The 23418-nt window shown below is 40.9% G+C and overlaps 3 protein-coding genes across 3 annotated transcripts in view; 1 reads left to right on the top strand and 2 right to left on the bottom strand.

Moving 5' to 3' along the window:
- Positions 1-7174, bottom strand: part of itga6a (integrin, alpha 6a) — a 38054-nt gene extending 30880 nt beyond the window's left edge. The window contains exon 1 of the mRNA XM_078939312.1: positions 6974-7174. Coding sequence (XP_078795438.1) covers positions 6974-6993 — 20 coding nt within the window. The 5' untranslated portion in view covers positions 6994-7174. The remainder of the gene's footprint in view (positions 1-6973) is intronic.
- A 144-nt stretch (positions 7175-7318) lies between these two features.
- On the top strand, positions 7319-9533 carry dlx2a (distal-less homeobox 2a). Its single transcript, NM_001104820.1, is given in 3 exon segments — positions 7319-7796; positions 8233-8417; positions 8549-9533. Coding segments are annotated over 3 exon segments (834 nt in total). The 5' UTR covers positions 7319-7474; the 3' UTR covers positions 8876-9533.
- A 3384-nt stretch (positions 9534-12917) lies between these two features.
- Positions 12918-15491, bottom strand: dlx1a (distal-less homeobox 1a). The gene is made up of 3 exons (XM_004081756.5): positions 14700-15491; positions 14228-14427; positions 12918-14084 (listed from the first exon to the last, which is right to left on the bottom strand). The coding sequence occupies exons 1-3, from the start codon at positions 15007-15009 to the stop codon at positions 13833-13835; spliced, it is 762 nt and encodes a 253-aa protein (XP_004081804.1). The 5' UTR covers positions 15010-15491; the 3' UTR covers positions 12918-13832.
- Positions 15492-23418: the final 7927 nt, after the last annotated feature.

Below are 23418 nucleotides of genomic sequence, written 5' to 3'. Positions count from 1 at the left end.
CAGAAAAAAGAATTTGTTGAAGAAAACTGTTATCAGAGACGCAGGAACCCCAGAGAGTACAGCTGCCACAAACACTACAGCAGGTGGTGAAGAAACAAAGTCTCGTTCAGGAGCACTGGAAGAAAGAGGGAAATCCAACTGTTACTTTACAGTACATCAACTTTCAGCACAACAAAACTTAACCAATTTATGGCATTTATGTTAAGGAAGGCAATTTGCATTCACTCTTAATTTTTAGCAAATCAGGAAAGCAGCAACTATTGTTCAACAATGGACACTTAAAGATGTCCTCAAGGTGTTTTTGTCAGGCTTACATCCAAACGACTCACTACGTCCTTGAGACGAATGCAGAGACTCGAAAAAAAACCTCCAAATATAGCAGAAACAAAGCGATAGTCTCTCAGATACAGGAGGGAAACATCTCTGTTTTGCAGCAGAAGCATCCAAAGGCAGAGTGATAACAGAGGTTGTGTCTGCATCAGTGACCCTGTGAAAGCATGCTGTGTGAAAGTTAGAAAAGTTGATCCTGCTCCTGTTGTGACAGCGCTGGGATCTTTTGTGAGGAGGCCATCCGCACTAAATCTGGTCCACTCCCCCTTAACACAAAGGGCCACCACTCTTTATGGGTCCTGGATGAGGGGGGTGCCACTAAAGTCCTCTGTTAGAATTCCGTTGTTAGCCCTGGAAAAGTGAGAAATCATCTCTGATTAAACATGAATATCAAGGGATGTGTTCTCACTGAAGAGCGCCCTCATTGTGTGGCGAGTTTTCATTGACTTGGAGGAGCTGCTTCATTTTTCAATTGTAATTATTAGTAGTTTTTCATGACGGAGAAATAGGTCAAGGTTTTTTTCCCTCACAAACAGAATGAAAACCCTTCAATCGGGTCCATGAGGAGCAGCAAACCTTCTTCTACATTTTGTGCTGGAAACCAAACATTTCCTTCCACAATTGTTTCTGTCTGGCTGTGCTCCTCATTCAACAGCCTTTGCTCTTAAAAATAGCTCCTTTTCAGGGGGGGAAAAAAAAAAAATCCGGTGTGACTAATTGTGAGGAAACACATGCTCAGTCGTGAACACGCTGCTGAAGCTTTCCAGCTCGTGTCCGGAGCCAAACGTGCTTAACCTTTGATCAAGAAAGGTCAAGAAACACTTGGTGGATCATTTCCATGTTTTTGAGACGCACATGGGATGATGGCATTGTGAAGCTTTGATGTGCTCACAGTGCATTGTGAGGTTTGAAGACAATGGAGGAAGAAACCACCTGCTGTTGGACTGAGAAAGTGTCTTAGGCTGAAGATGAAGAACGTTTGCAGACCTGGGGTTTTCTCTGAAGGGAGAGTTTGCCAAGAGTATGAACTTACAGCTTCAGGTGACCCAGCAGGAAATCCATCAAGAACCAAGTCAGCATTTAATCCTCGTATTATCCTCAAATGTTTCTCACACATTTCACCCTCGGGATCAATTTGACCCCAGGGATATTTGCCTCCTGAAAATTATGTAAATATAATTGTTAACCAAGTTTTTGTGTCAGGCACATTGTTTATTTGTTGAATACATAAATAACCCCGTGATAATGAAATAGATCAGTGGGTTGACCTGTTCTCTAGTGCCACTATCAGAAAAAAACTTTTAAATTAGAATTAATATATCTTGAAAAGTTTTTTTTTATAAATCTTCTCAAATTTACTGTCAACATTGATGACCACAAGAGTAGAAATCCTATTGGTTTTGGTGATGATATGACCTTTGCTTTAGTGCCACCATCAGGTCAAACTTTCAGTTTTAGAGTTAGTCAATCTTGAATATCTTTCATCCAAGTCTTTTCTAATTTGGGGTGCACATTCATGACTCACACAATGAAGCATATTGACTGATGTTGGTGACCCCCCCCCCCCCCCCCCTTCCTCTTATAAACATATTTATTTACCTATTTGTATCTCCTTTTTATATCATATATTCGTGGTTGGTCACTATAAAGTCCCCATGGTGTGGGAAAACTCTCGTGAGAATATTGTTTCCCCCTTCCCTAATGTCACGTTGTATGTATCCCTAATGTAACGTCACCAAAAATGGAAAATTATGGTCCCTCTACTCACTTCAACGACAAGGTAGACGTGCTGCTAAGAGTGTGTTCTGCCAGACACATAGTCAGCCATGTTGAAGACAAAGTCATTATTCGAGCTCTTCATATAGCCATCAATAGAAAATGTTTTACTTAAATGGTAAAAAAAAATGGCGTATACTTATATAGCGCTTTCTACTTCCCTTGAAGGCCCAAAGCACTTTACAGTCACAGTCCCATTCACACATTCACACACTGGTGGCAGCTCTGCTGCCGAACACTGGCGGCAACCTTCCACCAGGGGCAAGGTGGGGTTCAGTGTCCTGCCCAAGGACACTTCGACACTTCGACAAATGGGTGGGAATCAAACCCACAATCTTACAATCGGAGGTCGACCGCCCTACCACTACACCACGGCCGCCATTGAGATGATAATTTCAGAGGGGAGGCATGTGTAGTTGGAAAGACTAGGATGTGATCAATTCACAAGACTACATAAGCTTCCTCAGTTTGGCTGGAGCTTCACAAGCCATGTTGTTTCCCACATGCCCACACAACAAGAAGAAAGAAAGTTCTGGTGAGAATAGTTGTTTTCCCCACCCCCTGTTATGTATCAACTCAAAAGTATCAACTCTGTGTGGGGATATTAGGTCACACACAGACAGACAAGTTTTACTCAGCTAAAACAGCCTGGGGTCAATTTGACCCCAGAAGAACACCAATGTATGCAATATGTGTTTAGCACATTGAAAAAAAATATCATCATGATCATTTTATGATTAGTTAGTTATCCCCATCAAATTAGGAAAAGTCATGAAATATGAAGTAAAAAGAAAAAGGTTAACTATTCCTTTTTGAATGACAAACATTGACTTGGGGTCAAATTGACCCCAAGGATAATAGGTGGGTTAAAGTCGAAACCTGCTGAACAAACACAGTGTAGATGCAGTAAACTAAAGAAAAAATGCTTAACCGTTTTCACCAAACTCATGTGCTTTAATGGACAAAATTCTCAACAAAAATTGAAAAATGTACATTTATTATTTGGACTAAATAAAAAAAACGTGCACAATTTACAAGACAAAATTGCAAAAATGAAACAGAAGAGCTTTTAGAAAATGTTACCTGGCTGTTTGGTCCACAGCAGAGCTCACTTTCTCAGATTGTCTTCTGCATGTAGAGGATCCGAACAAACACAAATTCTGGTCCATTTAAAAAGGCCAGCAGACCTTTTGCTGGTCCAGCTTGATTGTAATTAAATTACTTTGTGAACCAATAAGCGTAAGACACTAAAGAAAATGTGCTCCATGCAATAATTTTCTGAAAACACAGCTTACCACATGAATCTAAAATATCTCAAATCACAAAAAGGTTGAAAAATGTATTTCGAGGAGGTGATGGTGCAAGAAGATTTTTAAGAAGTGAAAAGCATTGGTTAAATAAAAGCATGTTTGTAAAACACAATTACAACTATGAGCTTACATATTGTTTTACACAAACCTTTGTTTGGATTTTTCTTTTGTCTGTTTTAAGCTGAGGAAACTTTTTTCCTGGTTCTTCAGTTTTATTTAAAACAACTTATTTACTTATTTACAAAGAACTTTACAGCCACAGTCCCACTCAGACACACACATTCACACACTGATGGTGACAGGGCCATGCAAGGCACCAACCTGTACAGGCAAAGCGGTAACTGAACACGCAGGTTTCTGATCAGAGGTTGACCCGCGTCTGTTCCACAGCCATCATGAAAAATCCTTATCTATCCCTTCATTCATCCATTTTCCAAAGGCACTTAATTTCCACAGGGAAATGCTGGAGCCGATCCAGCCAGAGGAGGGCCAGGGGTTGGTACACCCTGGACAATGACAATATCATTACAATTAAAGCTTCCAGATCTTGTGAAACTATTCTAGTTTTCAGATATCTGAGAAGTGCCACCTCGAGAAAACTGCATCAAAAAGAAAAAAAAGAAGTAGAAATATTAAAGCTGCACTTGAATATTGCACTTTAAGTTTAACAAAAATTGATCTTTGGAATGAAAAAAGACGAGAAACACTACAGCAACTCCTCATACTATACCTTAATGAATGAAAATAAATGAGAATTATTCATTTATTTAAATTTGTACTTTTACAGGTGTATCCTCCTCTCTATGCAGAAACAATTGAATCGGTTAGTTCAAAAGGGGCCCTATTTTCAAAATAGAGATATTATATATTCTATGGTCTTCAAAGGAAAAGCTATCTGCTTATGTGCAAAAAAAAGTCCCAAGTCTGTTGTAATGTATTGACTATGCATGACATTTAAAATGCATTTAATGCAAAATTACTGTTTAATTCAAGAAGGGCCCAAGTCCAGAGACTTTAGTTTGCTAGTCCTCCGAAATTATAAAGGTGAGGTGCTTCATATTATAGCATTTGTAAGCTATGAACTGGTGCTTGATCTGGCTAAAGTATTAATCATTTGGTATAGCCTCCCTTTAAGCTATGCAATTTAAATTATTTCCTGGAAAAATAAACCTCTTCGAATTGGGCCCCTTTTGAACTAACCGATTCAATTGTGAAAAAATCAAAAAAAAATGTTCACTTCTCCGTCAAGAAAACACCCAAACAAGATGCAAAAATAAAGGGTGGGCAGCTAAAATAACAATTCTGAGAAACATAGCTTCTTTTAACTCTTTTTACATTGGTCATATCAACATGCACTTATTCATGTATCATCATAATCATTGTGGATGAAGCTTTGGGAGAAAATGTTCACTGAGTTTATTTCTGATTTTGAGTTTTCACCTTCGTCCTGTGTTTGCAAGTTGTATGAATTTTCTTCTGTCAGTTTAAACCGTTTAAACCGTGCAGGTCACTTTGATTCTAACTTAAATGTCTCCAACAACAGTGTTCACTGTCAACCCATCACACTGCAGATCTTAGCTTTTGTTGGGAGTTTCAGCTTTCACACCATAAAAGAGAACAACAGCAGAAATCCGAAATCAGTAACTTCTCTAATCGTCAGGGGCTGCTATCTTGCAGACGGACTTCCTGTTTTGTCTGACTCCTCAACACAATATATCGACATCAGCCAGTGTCGCCACTCTCCAAGAAGCTTTATCTTCAAACACTTTTCAAAAGCACAAACTAAAATTAAACCAACTGGAATTTAGTTGACAGAGCGTATTATAAATTTTACACAACAGAAAGATCTCTTGGATATAATCAGCCATGTGTGCTCTGTTAGTGCTAGGCAAAAATGAAGAAAAAATGCAAAAAAAACAATATATCTATATAGATATCTATATCTATATAGATATATAGATCTATATATATCTATCTATATATATATATATATATATCTTTATATATATATATATAGATATATATATAGATATAGATATATATATAGATATATATACCTATATACATTGCAGCGTTTTTTAACCTACTACTGCCATTAAAAGACGTAAAAGTGTGCATCATTTCTTCTCAACCCAATTTTGATTGAAAACTAGAAGAAATTCAGTTACTTACATTTTCTTATTCATTTATTTCTCACTCATTGTTTTTGCTTTTTAAACTCCTGTAAAAACGAAGAAAGAGGTGGAAACTGCATGAACTTATGTGCCCTCATTTGCCATCATTTCCATGTCAGCGAACAATGGAAAGACCCACTACGCCAGCTGCTCTGCTGCCGAGGGGAACCTTAACATTCATTATCCACCAACTCAACACTTTGGTGTGCTGCAAAGAAGTAGGTAGTGACTGGAAAATATGTTAAGGTTCAGGTTTAACCAACAAAGTGTTCAAATTGATGGTTTGTGATGGAGGTGTGACCATCCTTTATAGACTGTGGCTTTGACAGCCTGTGCAGAACTCAGACTTTGCTCTACTAATGAACAGTGACATGCAGCTCCCCTGGCCTATGGTGGGAAAGGGCTGCATGTATTTGAGGACAACAATGAACTGATAGAATCCTCCCTCGACTGGATGGAGGGTTTTCTGCAGCAGAGCGGCCACACGCTCTGGCTGACAAAGGGCCACAAAGATGTGCAGCATGGCATCAAGCACTGAACGATGACTCACTGTCTCACAATGGCAACTGTTTGAGAATCTCGGGCAATGAAAGAGAAAGGCGTACTTCCTCATCACACAGTTGCACAATGTCAACACTCTGCAAGGTTACTGAAAGGAAAACTGGAAGTTAATGTCTAGCAGCTCAGAGGACAGGGTGTGCAAATAACTTTCAGACTGATTATGATGACCTCAAACAAAACTGCAAGGGTTTCCTGGTGTGGACTCAGAAACAACAACACAAGAAAAAGAAATTGGATTTAAGTCCCCTGGAATTCAAAATATTCCTGCTTGGTTGTATTATTCCAATATGTTTGCTTTGTTTGAATGCTTTTTCTTTTTTAGATATTTTTTGTGCTCTAGCTCATCTTATTCTGAAAAGTGTGCTGACTAAAAGAGAAATTTATTTTTTCTTCTTCTAGTTTTTACTTTTCCCTGATGGAGAGGGCTGTTAGTAAAGAAGGAACTTTGCTGCCATCTTGTGGCACTGAGGGGAAGTATTTGTGTGCCATAGTTTTCAGAGGTGGGACTTCATGAGGTCGAAGCACGCAACTGCAAACACGTGGGTCTCTTCACGCTGCTACGGAGTCATTTAGACACAAGTCAATGATTTTTGGCATATGGGTGCTTCAAAAACACCCACAAAAGAAGTGAAGCCAATGCACAAGAAAAATCCCTTCAACGGCAGGGGGCGCTGGAGCAGTTCAAGATCAGACAAAGAACCAACATCAGCACCTTTGAGGAGAAATGTTGGCGAGTTCCCCTTGTTCATCCGTTTCTCTCTTATGTGCAATGTCTTTTGCAAATATTCAAAAAGAATAATGATTTATAATAAAACTACAGACCTGCAGCGGAGCTTCTGCATCAATTCCAGGTGGAGCCAACCTCAGTCTCAGCGAACTGACCGGTTATCTGCACTCATGTGTGTGGCAATATGCTAAACTCATTTTTTGTCCAGCTTTGACACATAGGAACCAGACGTTTTGTCCTCTCCCTCATGTTTCTCCCCGTGTTATTTTTAACTCCATTGATGGAAAACTGCCTGCAGACAACTGGAAGGACAAGCCTGAACAAATAATGGAGGGTGTACGCGGTGGGGAGTAGTCAGTGGTGCAGCCTTTGCCCATTGGTTGCCTCAGACACAGGAGCTCTCCCTCGCACATAAATGCGCTCCAACCGCCGACCGTAGTGTATCATCAAAGGCCGCTGCGAGAGGAGCACGCGCTCCGCTTCTTTTTTGTCACAGTTTGAGCAGGGATGCGCTTTGGTTCAAACAGCTGAGTCGTGTGTGGTGGGTTTTATTATTTTTTAGTCGACTTGATGCGCAAATTTTGATCAACTTCAAGATGACTGGGGTTTTTGAGAACCTAAACACCGATATGCATTCCAACCAGATTACCTCAAACAGTTACCACAGCTTGCACAAATCGCAGGAATCTCCGACCCTGCCGGTGTCCACGGCCACGGACAGCAGCTACTACAACGGCCCGCAGCCTGGACACTGCACCGGGACTCCCTTTGGCCAGCTGGGCTCCTATCAGTACCACAGCAACGCCACGGGTTCGGTGCCATACAACGCAAAGACCTACGAGCTTGGTTTTAATTCGTCTTATGGTGCATACAGCTCTTATGGATCCACGAATTCTCCCACTCCCCCTGCAGATAATGGTAAGTGGCTGGAAATTTAAAGCATGTGCCGTTATATATATATATATATATATATATATATATATATATATATATATATATATATATATATATATATATATATATATATATATATATATATATATATATATATATATATATATATTATTTGGGGGGGGGTGCCAAAAACAATATTACTGTGTAATGAAAATGCCTCTGGATAATGCGTAAAAGCGCAAAGCATACGTAGGAACATGCTTTCTTTTCAAACAACACCAAACTAAATCAACGTCATTTGATTTCCTGTTAAAAATGAAACAGTTTTCAGTAAGATTCAGGAGAACACATGTCTTATATGCACAAAATAAAAGCAGAACAACAGCTCAAAATACGTTTTGGAAAGGAAAAAGGTGAAATCCTGACTCGTAACGTTAAATGCATTTGAATGTTTCCTCAGAGAAAGAAGAAAGCGAGCCAGAAATCCGGATGGTTAATGGAAAACCAAAGAAGGTCAGGAAACCTCGAACCATTTATTCCAGCTTCCAACTGGCTGCACTTCAGCGGAGGTTTCAAAAGACTCAGTATCTGGCTCTGCCAGAACGGGCCGAGCTGGCAGCCTCACTGGGCCTTACGCAAACACAGGTGGGTACATCTGAGATGTGGCTACGTGTTCTGCGAAAAATCCACGTTTGTGAGAAGAAATTAAAGCTGACAAATGGACTTTGAATCTGGAGAGCGTCAGCTAATCCGTTTTTCATACGTGTCTATTTCAGGTCAAAATCTGGTTCCAAAACCGCCGCTCCAAGTTCAAGAAGCAGTGGAAAAGTGGAGAAATTCCCCCAGAGCAACATGTTGCTGCCAGCGAGTCTCCTCCGTGCACGTCTCCGTCAACGACCGCCTGGGACTTTCCACAGACTCAGAGAATGAACAGCATCAGCTCGAGTTTACCTCAGAGCATCAGCCCTCCCAACACGACGGCGCCTTCATCGTTTTTGACAAACTACTCATGGTACTCCACGACGAACTCTACCACGCATCTGCAGTCCCCTCTGGTCCAGCACCATCATGGCTCTGCAATAAGCGCCGGGACGATATTTTAGGACTGGAAAAAAAAAACACTGGGGTGAAATCGGGCAACACCGGTGAAAAATTAAAATACCAACACCTTACACATTTGCGCCTTTGTGCGCAAAACGCAGCAAATGGCTGGAGTAAGGTTCCTAGACCTTGCCGGGTTTCTCCCCGTTAGTAGACACAGATTTTGACTGTTATTTTTGTATTTATTTATTTCTATTTGTGTGAGGGATGAATGAACCACTACTACCCAAAGCAATGACAGACTACATGGGCGCAAGCTCACCTTTACGCGGACGTCACTTTTTTTGGGTCCTTTCTTGTGCAAACAGCAGCAGGACAGCCTTTCACAGATGTAGCACAAATTACTGTATTGTGCCTTTTTTCAGTATGACCTCATCTTCTCGTGGGGGGTGGGGGGTAAAATTGTGTACATTCTACAGTTGATTTAAAAACGTTGAGGGGGAGGCTAAACAGACCCACGCTGTAAATATTTTACCACAGCTTTATGATGTCTTTTTTTATTAGGCTTTCTGGAACAAATTCAATAATCAAGTAAGCTACTGATTCCCCAACACTCTGACTGGCTTGTATTTAGTTCAATTTTGTATTTTTGTCTTATTTATTTTTTAGCAGTGTTCCATATGGCCAAACCTTATTTAAATAAAATGTTTCCTGTGAATTTGCATCTGACTTGCTCTTTTTTATCTCTATGTTTCTGATGTAATTTTGAAGAATGTCTCCCATTTTGAATGTTTTAGCTTATTAAATATAAAAAGCTGATCTTTACATGAACAATGTTTTATTTTATTTATTTTGGGTAATTATCTATTTTAATATTTTTAATTATAAGGCTATTTCATTATTTGTTTTTTCCTAGTTTTGTTTGATTCATTTGGTAATTTCTAAGGCAAATAATGGCCCAACAAAACTATTTCCAATACTTTAAAGTGTGGTAATATTTTTCTAAATGAGCCAGGGCTGATCCAATCTGCAGCCGCTCTTGGCACGCCGCAGGGGAAGATACGGGTGGGTGTGTAAAGAGCTGGAGCTCCTCAGACTCCGTGGAGTCAGAGAGCCGCTTTCCAGACGTTTTATGAACTCAGCCTGACTAACAAGAGAGAACAGAGACAGGAACTTCGTCCAAGACACCCTGGAGGTAAAAAGCTGCGGCATCATGGAAACATTTCTCACGTCTCACAAGCAAACCCTCTGATCTCTGAGGACGAGCAGGTTGACCCACATTATTCGTGTGAGTCATGTAGGGCCTCCGGGCTACACGGAAAACAGGCGCGCGTCCAGAAGCTGCTTGTAACATTTCCTCTGGTGTAATATGAAACACACCAAAAACATATTTTGGAAAACATCCTTATTTAATTCCATCAAACTTGGCGTTTTATTGAGCTACCACAACCTTAAGGGTGGGGCTAATATCCATTCCCCATCAGTGCGCGCGCTTCCCTTCAAACAACCACAGGCCATAAAGTGGGATCGTTTCCTTGTACATAATTAGGACTTAACTTGTCAGCGGTTGCTATATCTGCATGATGGAGCCTCCCCCTCCCGGAGAAGGGGCTGACAGTATCAAACAGGCCCCCAGAACGCAGCCGCTCTGCGTGCACGCGTCTGTTAGAAGCTCCGTTAATTGTGTGGTAAAATACGTGCATGATCAGACTGCCTCATGCGCCAAACCATGACAATAAAAAAAGAAAATAGATTGTTTTTTTCCCCTCAATATCTATGATGTAATTCATGTTGCAGGGTTTTTTTTTTTGCATTTTTCCCAGCAACTTCTAAATGCCATTGCCCCCCACCCCCATCCTCATTTAAACCCTGATCTGTAATTTCATCCACATTTGCTCTGGTTGGAGCATTCTGGCTTTCAAATGTGAAAGCCTGCAATTACTATATAATTCTTCGCAATTTCAGATGTCCTAATATGGGGTGTAATTTTTTACACAAGACAATTTCCCGCTATTTCAAGCATCAACATTGTCAAAGTTGTATGTGCATAATAAATGGGAATATCGGCGCATAGTTTTTAGCCCAACATCTTGACTCAACGATAATTATATCCGTGTGGAGCCTACGTGGAATTAGTCTGAATTGCATGGTAACTGCTGCTTTAAATTTTAAAAAAATTGCTCATAATTTCCCCCCAAAGATTACCAAGATCTCGAGTGCACAATGTCATCAGCGTAATGAGGAGTAAACATTTATGCTAATAATCTACAATTTTTTTCCCCATCGGCTATAAAGAGGGGAAATAAAGCTGAGAATTTCAGTCATATTCGGAACTCCGAGGATATAGCTTGGACTGAGGCATTTAGCGGGATTTACGCGTCGATCTAGTGTCTGTTTCTGCAGGATGCTCCTGCTCATCTGCCTGCAAGTGGATCCAGAGAAAGGGGCTTCAGTTCCCTTATGAAAGGTGTGTAGTGTTTGCTTTTCTTTTATTTTTGAGCAGCATAGATTCGCTTTAATAATTAAAAAAAGAAATGTGCAATATTAATTTTATCTGAACCACAAATCCTTCGATTTTATTCTTCTGCTCAGTGGTTTGAGCTACCAAAGACAAACCGTTCCAGCTTTACTTTATGAAAAATCCATCGATGCAATGATGCACAAAGGATCCGCTTTTGTGCAGAAATCCCCAAAGCTTCGCGCACCCAGGAGACACAGGGAGGCAGGGAGGCAGACTCGTTACTCTGACATTGTGCCTTACTAATTTTGAAGCCTCTTCGCATTGACAACCCAGTGATGCAGGCCTACACCTGCAAGCAATTTGTCAGCCTTATACATATAAGTCTAAAGGGAACAGAGATGAAATGGCAGCTCACCTTTTTTTCAGGCTGCAGCAGAAATTTTCTTTCAGAGCTCTGTCTCTTTTGTTAAGGCAGAAAAGATCCTTGGTGTGAAAAAAATTGCTCATAATTACCGCAGAGATAGGAAACTGCATTAGAATAAATAAGGGGCGAAATTACTGTAATTATGCTGGGTTTGATGGGCTCAGCTCGTATAATCAAGGGGAGAATACAGCAAAATAACACTGACCCTCTTGGATGTGCAGCTGCGCCTTTCTATAGGGCTAGGTAGGCACATTTATGGGATGGAGCAAGGCTGTCTTGGAGCTGGATGTGCACAGAACTGCTGTGGACGAATCGAAAAGAAAACTGTTCAAAATGTGTTTACTTAGTTTCATATTAAATTAATAGTATTATGTAATTGACCTACATTAAAAACCATAAAATCTAATCAAGTCATTTGATTTGAAGTAAGTCATTGATAAATATGTAACAACGTGTAAACAAAAAAAATTAATATTGTCTTTTCTTTTCTTTTCTTTTTCTTTTTTTTTGCTCGTTGCAGAAAAAAAAACATTTCAATAAATGTGACATTCATTTATTATAATCTTTTTCTTGCTTCTATGCACCTTTTTATCCACGCTGTCTAACGATGTTTTAATGTTCGTAAAATCAGATCACTTCACGTAAATATTTGCGCATCGTTTTTGCGCATTGCGCACCGAAAACCGTCTAATGCGTAAACTTTGATTTTGGACTCATGATAATAGTTTAAGGGCATATTTATGCTTCTAGACTCCACTATATTTATCAAACGATCATTTTGGGTGATCTGTCCAGCAGCTTCCGGCACCGTACAACACCAAATAAATTAAGAGCATTTAGGCGCGTTTTCTTTAAACAGATAAAAAAACAATTTATTGAAAATATAAATGGTATATCCGCTTTTTTAAATGTGTGTAACCATTTTTCCACTTATGTGTCATATAGGAACACTTGTTGATTTTTTAATACATAAAAGGCATCTCATCAGCACAGGTCACTTGAGAGGTTTTGCAAACATCTGCAGACAGACTGAATGCTAAACATGAGCATAACGAGGAGCTTTTTGCAGCTCACACAGACGTGTTTGCTGCAGCAGTCAAGTTGTGCTTTGTGTCAGCTGACAGCGCAGCTGCATGGAGCTGCAGCATGATGTTTTACGCGCGCACGCGAGGTGGGCGCAGATGGATGGATGATGGGGAGGTTAAATCAGACACCGTGCTTTGACATAATTTAAACCATATTTTACTCTTTTTGGAAACTTTGCACTTTATGTACATAAACTCAAGAAACACATAAATAAATTAGAGGGATCAATACAAAACTAAATTTTTTCTATAAGGACTAAACACATTTTGGACAAGTACACGAAGCCTAAACCCTGTTTCACAGCGTATCCAGTACAGCACAAATACCCCCAAAACATTCTGTACAAAATACAGTGACAAATGAGCTGCTGGCTTTTGAGATTTTCCTTTTTTTCTGAAGCAGCAAAATCGTCTGGCCATTTTACATTTTTCACATAACGTCGGGGCATATAAAAGCTCGCCTTAGTGCAGCATTAACAACGCAGTGTTGTTATTCCAAACACGAAAAGGAACACAAAAGCCAGTCTGAATAACTTAACTTAAATAACAAACGTATAGAAAAAAACACAGAAGCGATTTGAGGCTTTTGCGCAGCGCATTCGCTGCGTTTGGATTTGCTGTGTGCTGGAATTTGTAATTTGCTCAAAGACACTGATGGGGCCCAACAGGCCATTTGCTGCCATATATGGAGATTTTTTGTTGTTGCGTAATCGTCACCTTTTGGTAAACAAACATAAACACACAGCTTCACTGACAGAATTGTTCACACAAAGAAACAGGTAGAAAAAGACATGAAAGAAACCGGCGCCCGAAATAACCGCTCTTTTTGCCCCCTAAATTCCGCGGCCCCTCATTTTGTGGCCCCTTGGTTCGCTGTTTGCTCCGCTCTCTGCTCCTCGGTGGCCTCGGTGTCATGTGGCGGGATGCGGCGGCGGCGGCGGCGCATCATCAGCGCATCGTCGTTGCTGAGCCGCGCTAAGCGGCTGCAAGTAGGGGGCCTTTCACCACTTCACCACCTCCCCCGAAATGTCTGCACTGAAGGCTCCTGTTCACATGAGCTGGGACTGTTGCATAGACTCTTGGTGTGTGGTTGGATACCACGAGGTGTAGCTGGGAATGTACGAGCCCGTCGTGCCCACCGACGTCTTCACGGTGGACGGAGAGGTCCAGACTGGAGCCACCGAGGGAGAGCCGCTAGACAGTCCGCGGCCGGTGGTCAAAACATTGGTGTCAATTGTACTGCCGCCTTGTTTCATCAGTTTCTTGAACTTGGACCTTTTATTCTGGAACCAGATTTTTACCTGAAGAGGGAAAAAAATACAGTTAGGATCATTTCAACGCATGCGTAAAAAGCAAAAATTGAACAAACGCATTTTGTGGTTGTAATTATTGTTGTTGCTATACTGAACAGAGGCGTGTGTGTGAAGCTATGTGAGAGACTTGCCTGTGTCTGAGTCAGACCCAGCGAGGCAGCCAGCTCAGCTCTCTCCGGCAGCGCCAGATACTGCGTCTGTTGGAATCTCCTGTTCAGAGCCTGAAGCTGTAAACTGGAATATATAGTCCTTGGTTTCCTAATCTTCTTGCCCTTTCCGTTGAACCGCACCTCTCCACCTTCGACCACCGTGTTTTTCTCGGCTTCTGGCGCTGATGAAGACGCAGGAGCAAAGTGAAAGCAGGAGAGAATAGGAAGAAGAAAAAAGAGAGATGAGGCAGTTGTAACCAACAGTGCTGCTCAGCAATGAGTAGTCCTGCGCGCGTTTTACGGGGTGTACTTTAGGTATAATTACCCTTAATTGCATACATTGTTTATAGCGTTACGCAATAAATAATTGGCCAGTTTCACATCTGGCTTGTCTGTTAGTGAAAAGCAAACAGAGAAAGTCAATATTTGAGGGGGGGAGGAATCCAGCACTTACCCGCGTCCTCTAATCGCGTCTGCGTGAGTCCAGAGCTGTTCTGATAAGTCGGAACTGTACTGAGATATGGACTGGAAGAGTGGCTGCCCACGGTGTTGACGTATGGATAACCCAAAGGTCGGGTGAACGACGAGGCTGGGCTGTAGCTGTCGTGCTGCGTGGGACCAGCAGAATGTAAACAGTGCATGGGATAGTGTCCGTGAGACATGGATGAAGGCGACATTTGTTGACTCGGGGGTCCAAACTCCATGAAAACGGCTTTTCCTGAGGCAGGGCTATTGAGAGCATCCGGAATCGTGGTCATTGTCATCTCTTCTGACGGTTCCCCTTGTCTCTCTTTTGTTGTTTTCCTTCTACTCCTATCTCAGAGACGGACGGGTCCCAATTTAAGCCGGACAGATTTTTTCTCTTCCCATTCATAAGAAAATGTAGTTTGTGGCCGTGAAAAGTCCCAGGAATGATGCTGTGGACCAACACAAACTCGCTCAAAGGTTTGAATCTCGGACTCATGAATATTCATCGGGGACGCGCGCTGATTGGTCCATTCTCTGCACGGAGGAAGCCGATTGGTGACGCGGAGGCTGTGTCCCAACAAGCTGATAAAGTCAAAGAAAACCTCAAAACCTCACATCTTCGCTTGACAGGTCAACGTGCGCTGTATGATTATCATTTTTATATCATCATTGGGCTAATTTATGGGAATAATAGCAGCATTAAAAGTGGCATTTGTCACGCGCCTAATAAACAACATTTTCATCAGAGTTACAGCTGCTTCATCTGGGTTGCCAGTGTGATGAAGGACTTTTATGATTAAAGCTCCTAATGCGCCATCGGGAGGATGGCGTGCATTAACATAACACTGGCGTTTAATTTTCATAAGTAGCTCTGTAATTAGACATGTATTTAACACTTGGTGCGACTTGAGGCCTGCACCTGGCAGCGCTGGGAAAGAAAAAAACATTTTCATCTGATGGGGTTTTCTCTCAGAAATGCAGGTTTGGAGATGCTCTGTAGCACGTGAAATATTTTTTATCAGAAGTCGAGACATTTTTCTCTGGAGCATTTTTTTATTCAGGCCTAATCGCTTGGTTTTTGCGTAAATGGGTAAATTTGTGAATTAAATTTGATCCAAATCTTGAATTTCTAAATGAACACATCATTAAATTTAAATTCTGAACTGAAAGCAAACCACCACACCAACGCTCAGACATCCACTCTTTCAATCAGCAAAGCAAAATACAAGTCTCTCCACTTACTTAAGACAATCAGTGGATGGAGAAGAAGCGGATGAATCGTGTAGTCCGAGGTCAAACAGCCTCCGCGGGACGCCCTTGGTGAAAGCAGAGGAAATGATCCGGCTGATCTTCATATTAGGATTCATTTGCAGACCGCAGCCTCTCTGGTGTTTGTTCAGAGCAGCAGCAGCAGCAGCACCACAGCAGCAGCCTGCCTGATATATCCTCTGTGCCTTCATCTCCACCTGAATTACAAGGCAGCCGAATTCCCTCACTGTGATCATCAGTGTCATTGCATAATTAAACTGGAAAAACAGAACCAGCAAAAGTTGCAAAATGGGTTCTCAAAACGCGCACACTGACAGCGTGGAGCGTGTGCCACAATGCACCAGGCAGGCTGCGGATGCCTGGATTTAAAGATTTCTGTGGAAATATTAGGCTGTAACGAAAGCTGGTCCCCCTGTTCCCTAAAATGGCCCAATTTGAAGTGATTTCTTTGGAATTACTTTAGAAAAACGCTTCAAGATTTCCTCTATCAACAACGACCATGATAATGGCAGTACAACCAATAATTATCATCTTCCAGAACAGAGGACAGATTTTTATGGGTACTTGGTGGGTGCGACTGATAACTGTCATTAGTTTCCCACGATTACAGTATCTACAGACGTCTGCGAGCAAAACCATTAACAGAATAGAGGCGGATTTTGAGAAAACATGCAAAATAATAGCAGGACTGGCTGAAAAAGAGGAGAAAAAACGTCAGATGCTCTATTTGTGAGCTGATTAAAAATGAAGGGGAATTGTTTTAAAAGGAATCCCTCGGTGTCATTAGGAACATTCAGGCGCATGTTAATATTTGCCCTGCTAATAATTTGAGTTGCTGGCAGGAGGGCAGCGCAGGCCACAGCAGCGCGTTTTAACTAGCCGCGCTAAAAATAACGTCCTCAGTGCACGGATGGATGAAGCGCAGAGGCTGGACTCATTAGGAGTGAGAGGAGCGCCGCGGCTGAGGGTGTTTTAACACCTGCTGCTCTTCACCTGAGGGTTAGTGCAGAGGTGGACAGACAGACACACAGAGAGGGGAGGGGAGGTGTTAAACGGGCCAGCATGTCACCGACTTCATTTCAGGCCGGTGATAGGAAGCTCTCCTCAGCTGCCACCCGAAACCCACATTTTAACGGTGGTCAGATATGATCCAGAGCGCAGAGGTAAACGGGTCTCGACGCTGCGCCATGCGCGTCCTGTGCGCCCATGCACGCGCACAATGATTAACAAAAAAGAAACCTGCTGGTTTTCCTCATATTAGGGAAATGAACTCTGATTTTATCCGCCTCAAGGCATGCCATGACCATTGTGTTCTGCAGTTAGAATCCCCTTTAAGACGAGTCATTTCAGTTTTGAATTATTAATTTGCACTGGTCTCTAATTCCTTACAGATTTTTACCCACATTTATTTTCTGAAACTTCATTACAAAAATGCAATCGGCAGAGGGACTACCAGCAATAATGTCCGTATATAGAAAGGCTGTGTTTCACGTTAAAAAAAGCAGCGAATTAAACAAGAGAAATTGCTTTTTGTTCCGTTTCAGCTCCGTCTTTGCCCCTCGCTGCCATCCTGTAATTTTCAGCGTCACTGAAGGCAAACTAGATGCGCCACAATTAACTCGATTCAGTGTCTATTTTCATGTTCAATGTGGCATCAAAATATGAATTGATTTTGTTTGCTGAGTTACGTGTTTAAAAAAAAAAGAGAATGAGATTGGCTGACAAACATGATCATGGGGCTCCTTCTCAGGGTCACATTCAGAAAATTAAATAATTTAATTTTCTTTTCAATGAATACATATATTTTAATCTAAAATAAGTTTGCTTATTATTTAATTTGTAAGATTTATCCATGTTGTCATTTTTTAAAATGTGTCATTTAAACAAAACACAGTTGTATAAATACATTGTCTTGGAGTTTTATAAAGATAAATGAATTAAATAAACTATTTAATTTATTATCAATCGACTTAGAGAGATTCAGTTATAATTATTTATTAGTGTCAATATTTCTGTAAACAAACAGCAGTTAAAGATTATTGAAAAATACTGAAACCAACAGTTTATATATACATATACATATATATATACATATATATATATTTTTTTTTATTTTAAGTTGGTGTGAAAATTATTAATGACATTTCTTGTTTGTTTTTCAGACAATCAGCTCCTGGGTCAAGTTCAGGAAATCCAAACTGGTCTTTGTTTTTGGTCTGTAAATGAAAGAGAAACCTCAAGAATGACGTTTTTTGTGAATTGTTTACTGTTAAAATGTGTGTAAATAATAATAGAGAAAGAAGGGGAAGAGTTTTGATTATTAGCACAGAAAAGCTTGGAAGTTTCTAATTCTTTTTTCCATCCCAGAGTTCAGAGCCTCTTTCTCCTCAGAAAGCAGGGCGCGCTTTGAGGAAAAGCCCCCGGTGAACTGGTAGAGATGCTGTCCCCATTACAGCAGCAGCAGGGGTCAGGCCAAGGCGTCCAGCATCCAAGCTGCCCAAAATTGGCGGTAAAATGACCAATTACCTGAGTGAAGGCTGGGTAGAAAGGACCTAGAAAAAAATGTGGCTTTTACTTAATTCAGCTAAACTGTAAAAGAAACTAGAGTCTCCCTGATGCCTCACGCTCAATCCACGTTACAGCATTCCACCTGTTACACGAAAAAGTCTTACTTTATCCAAATACGAATTCCCAGAATATTAATAAGTCTGGTTTTGATTATGTAAGGGTTTGATAACAGGAATAATATAAGGTGGCAAATTATTTCACCAAAACAATGGCTGATTAAACATCTTTACATGTAGGTTTTATTGAATTAATTTCCCTACAAATGGAAAACATGCAAATTTGCCAATTAAGTCATTTGCCCATGGAGAGCCGGGCTGCTTGACGTTCAGCTGCCACGGCTCCTTTAGTCTGAAAACCCTTTTTAGTTTTTGTTAAGAGTTAAGTCTCCAACAAAGACAGGAAGGAGGTCAGCACTCAGCCAACACCTGAATGCGCCTCTTTTTTTGTGCTCCCCTTGATCCCCACAGTCTGTGCCTGTCATTAGTCTTAATGATGGAAAATTGTCATGTTGATACAAGTCTTGCTCTCCCCCTCTCTTCTTTGTATAAGTAGAAGGTGGAAGCTCCATTTGTAACAAAGTTCTTTGTGACTAAAAGCCGTGGACATTGCATTTGTGCCGGGGGAGAAAAAAGGCTTTAGATGCTCTTTCCATAGCTGGGATAATTATTCCTACTGTGACCTTAATGATTCACTCTGTTCATCCTGCATCTCATCCACGCGCCAGGCCCTCAGCGGAGCCCTGTGTCAGGGAATATGAAAAACCCATATAATGAAACCATTTTGGTTGATGGAAAAAAGGGGCTACTGAAGCCGCACTTGCTACAAAGACGGCTCAATTATATGAGTAATTGTGATAATTTCCCCTCCATTCACGGCTTTCTCTGAAAGGTAAAAAACACAGATGCTGAAAGGGAAATTACTTGGACAATATATAATCTGTGAAATGGTCACAACAGAAAAAAAAAGATGACTGTAAGAAAGTGAAGGATTATAAATAGGCATGTTAATGCAGGGCACATAAATACACCCTCACAAGCTCGCACACGTAAACAAACAGCACTGCTCTGCACAAGGCAAAAAACTGACCAAAAAAAAAACCCAGATAAGAGTAGATGTGCAGCTGCCAGAAAATTAAACCTCCTTCTCCTTCCTATCAACAAATTTCAGCTCCTGAAACTGCACCCCCATAGTTGACTATCATTTGTTATTCCCTGACAGGAAAAGGATAATTACCTCTCTAAGAGGCAGGAGGACTGACATGCCCTTTAGACTTTGCCATGAATGCAGAGGCTTTGATAGAAAGCTTGAGGAATAATTTTGTTCTTTGCCTTTCCTTTATGTTCAAGAGCACATTTTTATTTGTGGGGGTGACAGAACAGTGAGTGCATTAAAGCCAGAGGCTTAATACTGTACGCTTCACACCCTTGTTTCTGTTGGCATTGATTTTTAGAGGGAAAATCTTGTACATTCAGTTAGATTTTATAATAATCTTGAGATGAGATCATAAGAAATGATGTACGCTTTGGTTTCAGGGTGCATATTGATTTAAACTTTAAGGAAAAAAGCCGTTTTCCTCAATTTTGTGCATGAAAATATAATTTTTTTACAGGTTTTTAAGAGTTTGAATAAATATAAACACAGATTGTTTGCTTTTGGTTCTCTTCCGTTAAAATGAGCAAGTTTTGGAATTTTTTGTTTTCATCAAAGCCACCCCCACTTCACAGTTTTCCTTCACCCTCATGTGCACTGCCTGCTGACCCCTCACACGCACCAAGCTGGAATCACTTTTTTTTCCAGACAAGCAGAGCAACATCCCAACCTCACTTCAGGTACTTGTATCGGCCTCAGATGATGAGCCTTCGTCACACACTATGTCATCAGTTTCACCCCCGAACCCCCCGATAACTTCCGCCCCATTGAGCCGCCTCATGTGTCACGGCGCCAGGACAGCCGGAGACCCCCTGCTCCTGCCTGATTGTGCCTCTTGTAACATGTAGAAGCAAGCAGTTTGATCCAACCAGCAGCCTGTACACAGAAACACTTTATGTGCAGCAAACACACACACACAAATACCCACAAACCAACAATCTCAAATCAGTGCACCCCACTGTGAACTTCCTGACAGCCTCCAGAAATGTTTTCAAGTTGTCAGATCCCTACAGTAATAATCCGGCAGCAAAGAACACGGCAAAACAATAATCACAGGATCAGAAATCTAGGTTATGTAAAGACTGTAAGAAGCTGTTTGGGCTGCATCTTTCAGCCGTTTTTATGCTCTGCTTTCACTGAGTTTCTCATGGAGAGATGGTGTAATTTCTGAACCATTTGGTCACTTTGTCACCGAGCCACAGTCACTTGGTTCTCTGTGTTTGGAGGAACTGACGAGGAATTTAAACAGAAAATCAAGTTTACAGATTTGTTTGTAAGTGACTGGTGGAGGCATAAAAATGCATTCTTTTCTTTTACTGATTATTTTTTAATCATCTATGACATTTTAATTGATCAAATACTTGACTGTAAAAGCTAAAATAAAACGATTTATATTTTTGTCTAATGAAGGTGAAGGTGCACCAAAGTCATGATGATGAAAAAATTATGAGTTTGTGCCTTGCATTTTGAATTCAAGTAAATCTGTTGCAGCAGGAAAGTCTCATTTGCCACAGGATATATTTTATTTTGTAAGGAACTTTTATGTGCCACTATCAAAGTAAAAGAGTTTAAAATGATATATGAAGAAAAATATAAAACTGTCAAAGTTCATTCATGTAAATATTTGAATTTTTTTAAACATAAAGTGGGACTTTGTGGCTCTCGCAGGGTTTTAGTCATTAAGAAACTGGACCAAATGGCTCTTTAAATGTTAAAGGTTACAGAATCCTGGTCTGAAATAATATACTTTTTGAAAACTTTTTTTTATCAAAATCATCAGTTCTGTTTGCTTTAAACTCTGGTTGTTACAATCTTTATTCAAACTTTAAATTGTGATGCTGTTTTGTCTGGTTTTGTCTGGTGAGTCTCAGTGGGACCATCATCTGAACTAGAATTTTGTTTACATGCTCTTTGTTTTTCTATTCTTCTGGCATGCTGCCTGTGAGGCGGTCATGCAAATTTTATAATCAACTCTGGCAAATGTGAGAATCTGCATAAATATGGCTGACTTTTTTTTTTGAAGAAACATGAAGATTCTCACTATAAAAATTTGAGTCAAACAACAAAAAAGGCAGTTTCATTTTAGCCTAAGAATTACTAGAGCGTTTACTTTGAAATGGATCTATTTTGTGAGAAAACGTGTTTTATCTAGTACAACGTTATTTCACCTTAAAGTAAAGCAGAACCTTTGCATTTTCTGCAGCAATACTTGAGGAGGGTATTGAAACCTCAATCACTTGCAATAAATCCCAAACAGATGATTTTCTTTTGGTTTTGTCATTTCACTGACAGAACTTGTGGGACTAAACTCCTAATGCAACAATAAATGTGACCTGTGTGTCAGTTTCTATTCAGAGCTGAAAGCAGTAAGGGATCCACATCGATGGAGGCATGGCTGTTGGGTCTATACTGTTCTCACTTTGAGCACAGACACCGACCCTCAGACGGAGGTGGTCTGATTTTGTACTTCATAACCAGTAGTCTGATATAAACCAGTCTGACCTACAGCTGTACCTCACTGATATTACAAGCCAGGGACAGACTCGTCTTCCAATTACACGGCTGCACCACGGTCTGACGCTCAGCCATCTATGGAGAGAGCTAAGACAAGGCTGTCAGCGACTTTAATAAATGTAGGGAACGCCGCATGGGAAAAGTGTTGCTGTCTCAGAAGAGTGGCACAGACAGGCCAAGGCTGTCAATGGAGCCCCTAATGACAGAGTAAAATAATGACAGACCCCAGTCAGAATCAGCAGGAAGAGGAAGATCAATCTGCAGCCAGAGAGGGAGGGATGCAAGGAGGGGGATGAAACTGTGGGCTCTTTCTTTTCTATTTTCTCAGTTTTAGCTCATCTCATACATATCTTTCTGCTGCAACTGGCTCGCGCCATGGCAGGGCAGCTCTGCATTAAGCGCACAGTAGATCAATAGCCATTACAACTCCCTCGCAGCCTGACACATCGCAGGGCCGCAGTTGACATTTCACTCAGGGCTGCATTGATCCCCAGTGCACAATATTCAAGCCCCCAGTTAGTAGCCGGGCCTGGGGTTCGGCTGGAATTGAAAAGCGATGGAGGGGGGTGTAAAATGGCAGAAAGATGACTAACCAGCTGCCTGTGCTGCAAGTAAACAGCACACCCCTTGATGCATTCCTCATTTTCAATCTACTGGTTTTCCTCCCACAACTGGCAATAAAAGAGCTTTACCAGAGGATCAAAGCCTGACCTATGTGAATTATTTATACATGCACCAGATCAGTAAATGTGCAGGCAGAAATAACCTCACTGCCATCTTTGTTGATAACATCTACTGCTTTTACAAACTGATGGAAACACAGACTAAAATAAGCATTTGGTGCAATTAAAATGTGGGAGTTTCCGAGAAACGCAGCTCAAAACAAGCACAGAACACAGCAGACAACACAAAGTTAGACATAATTTTGTGTAATTTCTTTTTAATTGCCCTCTGAGACCAAGATCTTATCTCTGTGCGCCTTCTGGCTTTGACGGATTGCCACAGAAAGCTGCTGCAAACTCCTGACTTCATGTCCTTAAACGTGTGTGAGGAAGCTGAGGACAGACTGAAGCGTGGTAGGATTTCCTGTGGCACCAATTCAAATCATGCGAACGCTGAGACTCTAACAGCCGGCAATTATGCTACATATGAAAATGGCCTTTTGCATTTTAGTTTCACGATTTTTCATCACACCAAATAGCACA

This window comes from Oryzias latipes, chromosome 21 (assembly GCF_053564925.1).
Source record: "Oryzias latipes strain Hd-rR chromosome 21, Olatipes_Hd-rR_3.1".
In the NCBI taxonomy this organism is placed as follows: Eukaryota; Metazoa; Chordata; class Actinopteri; order Beloniformes; family Adrianichthyidae; genus Oryzias; species Oryzias latipes.
Note: the sequence above shows the minus strand (reverse complement) of the source record. Positions and strands in the feature narration are given on the sequence as shown.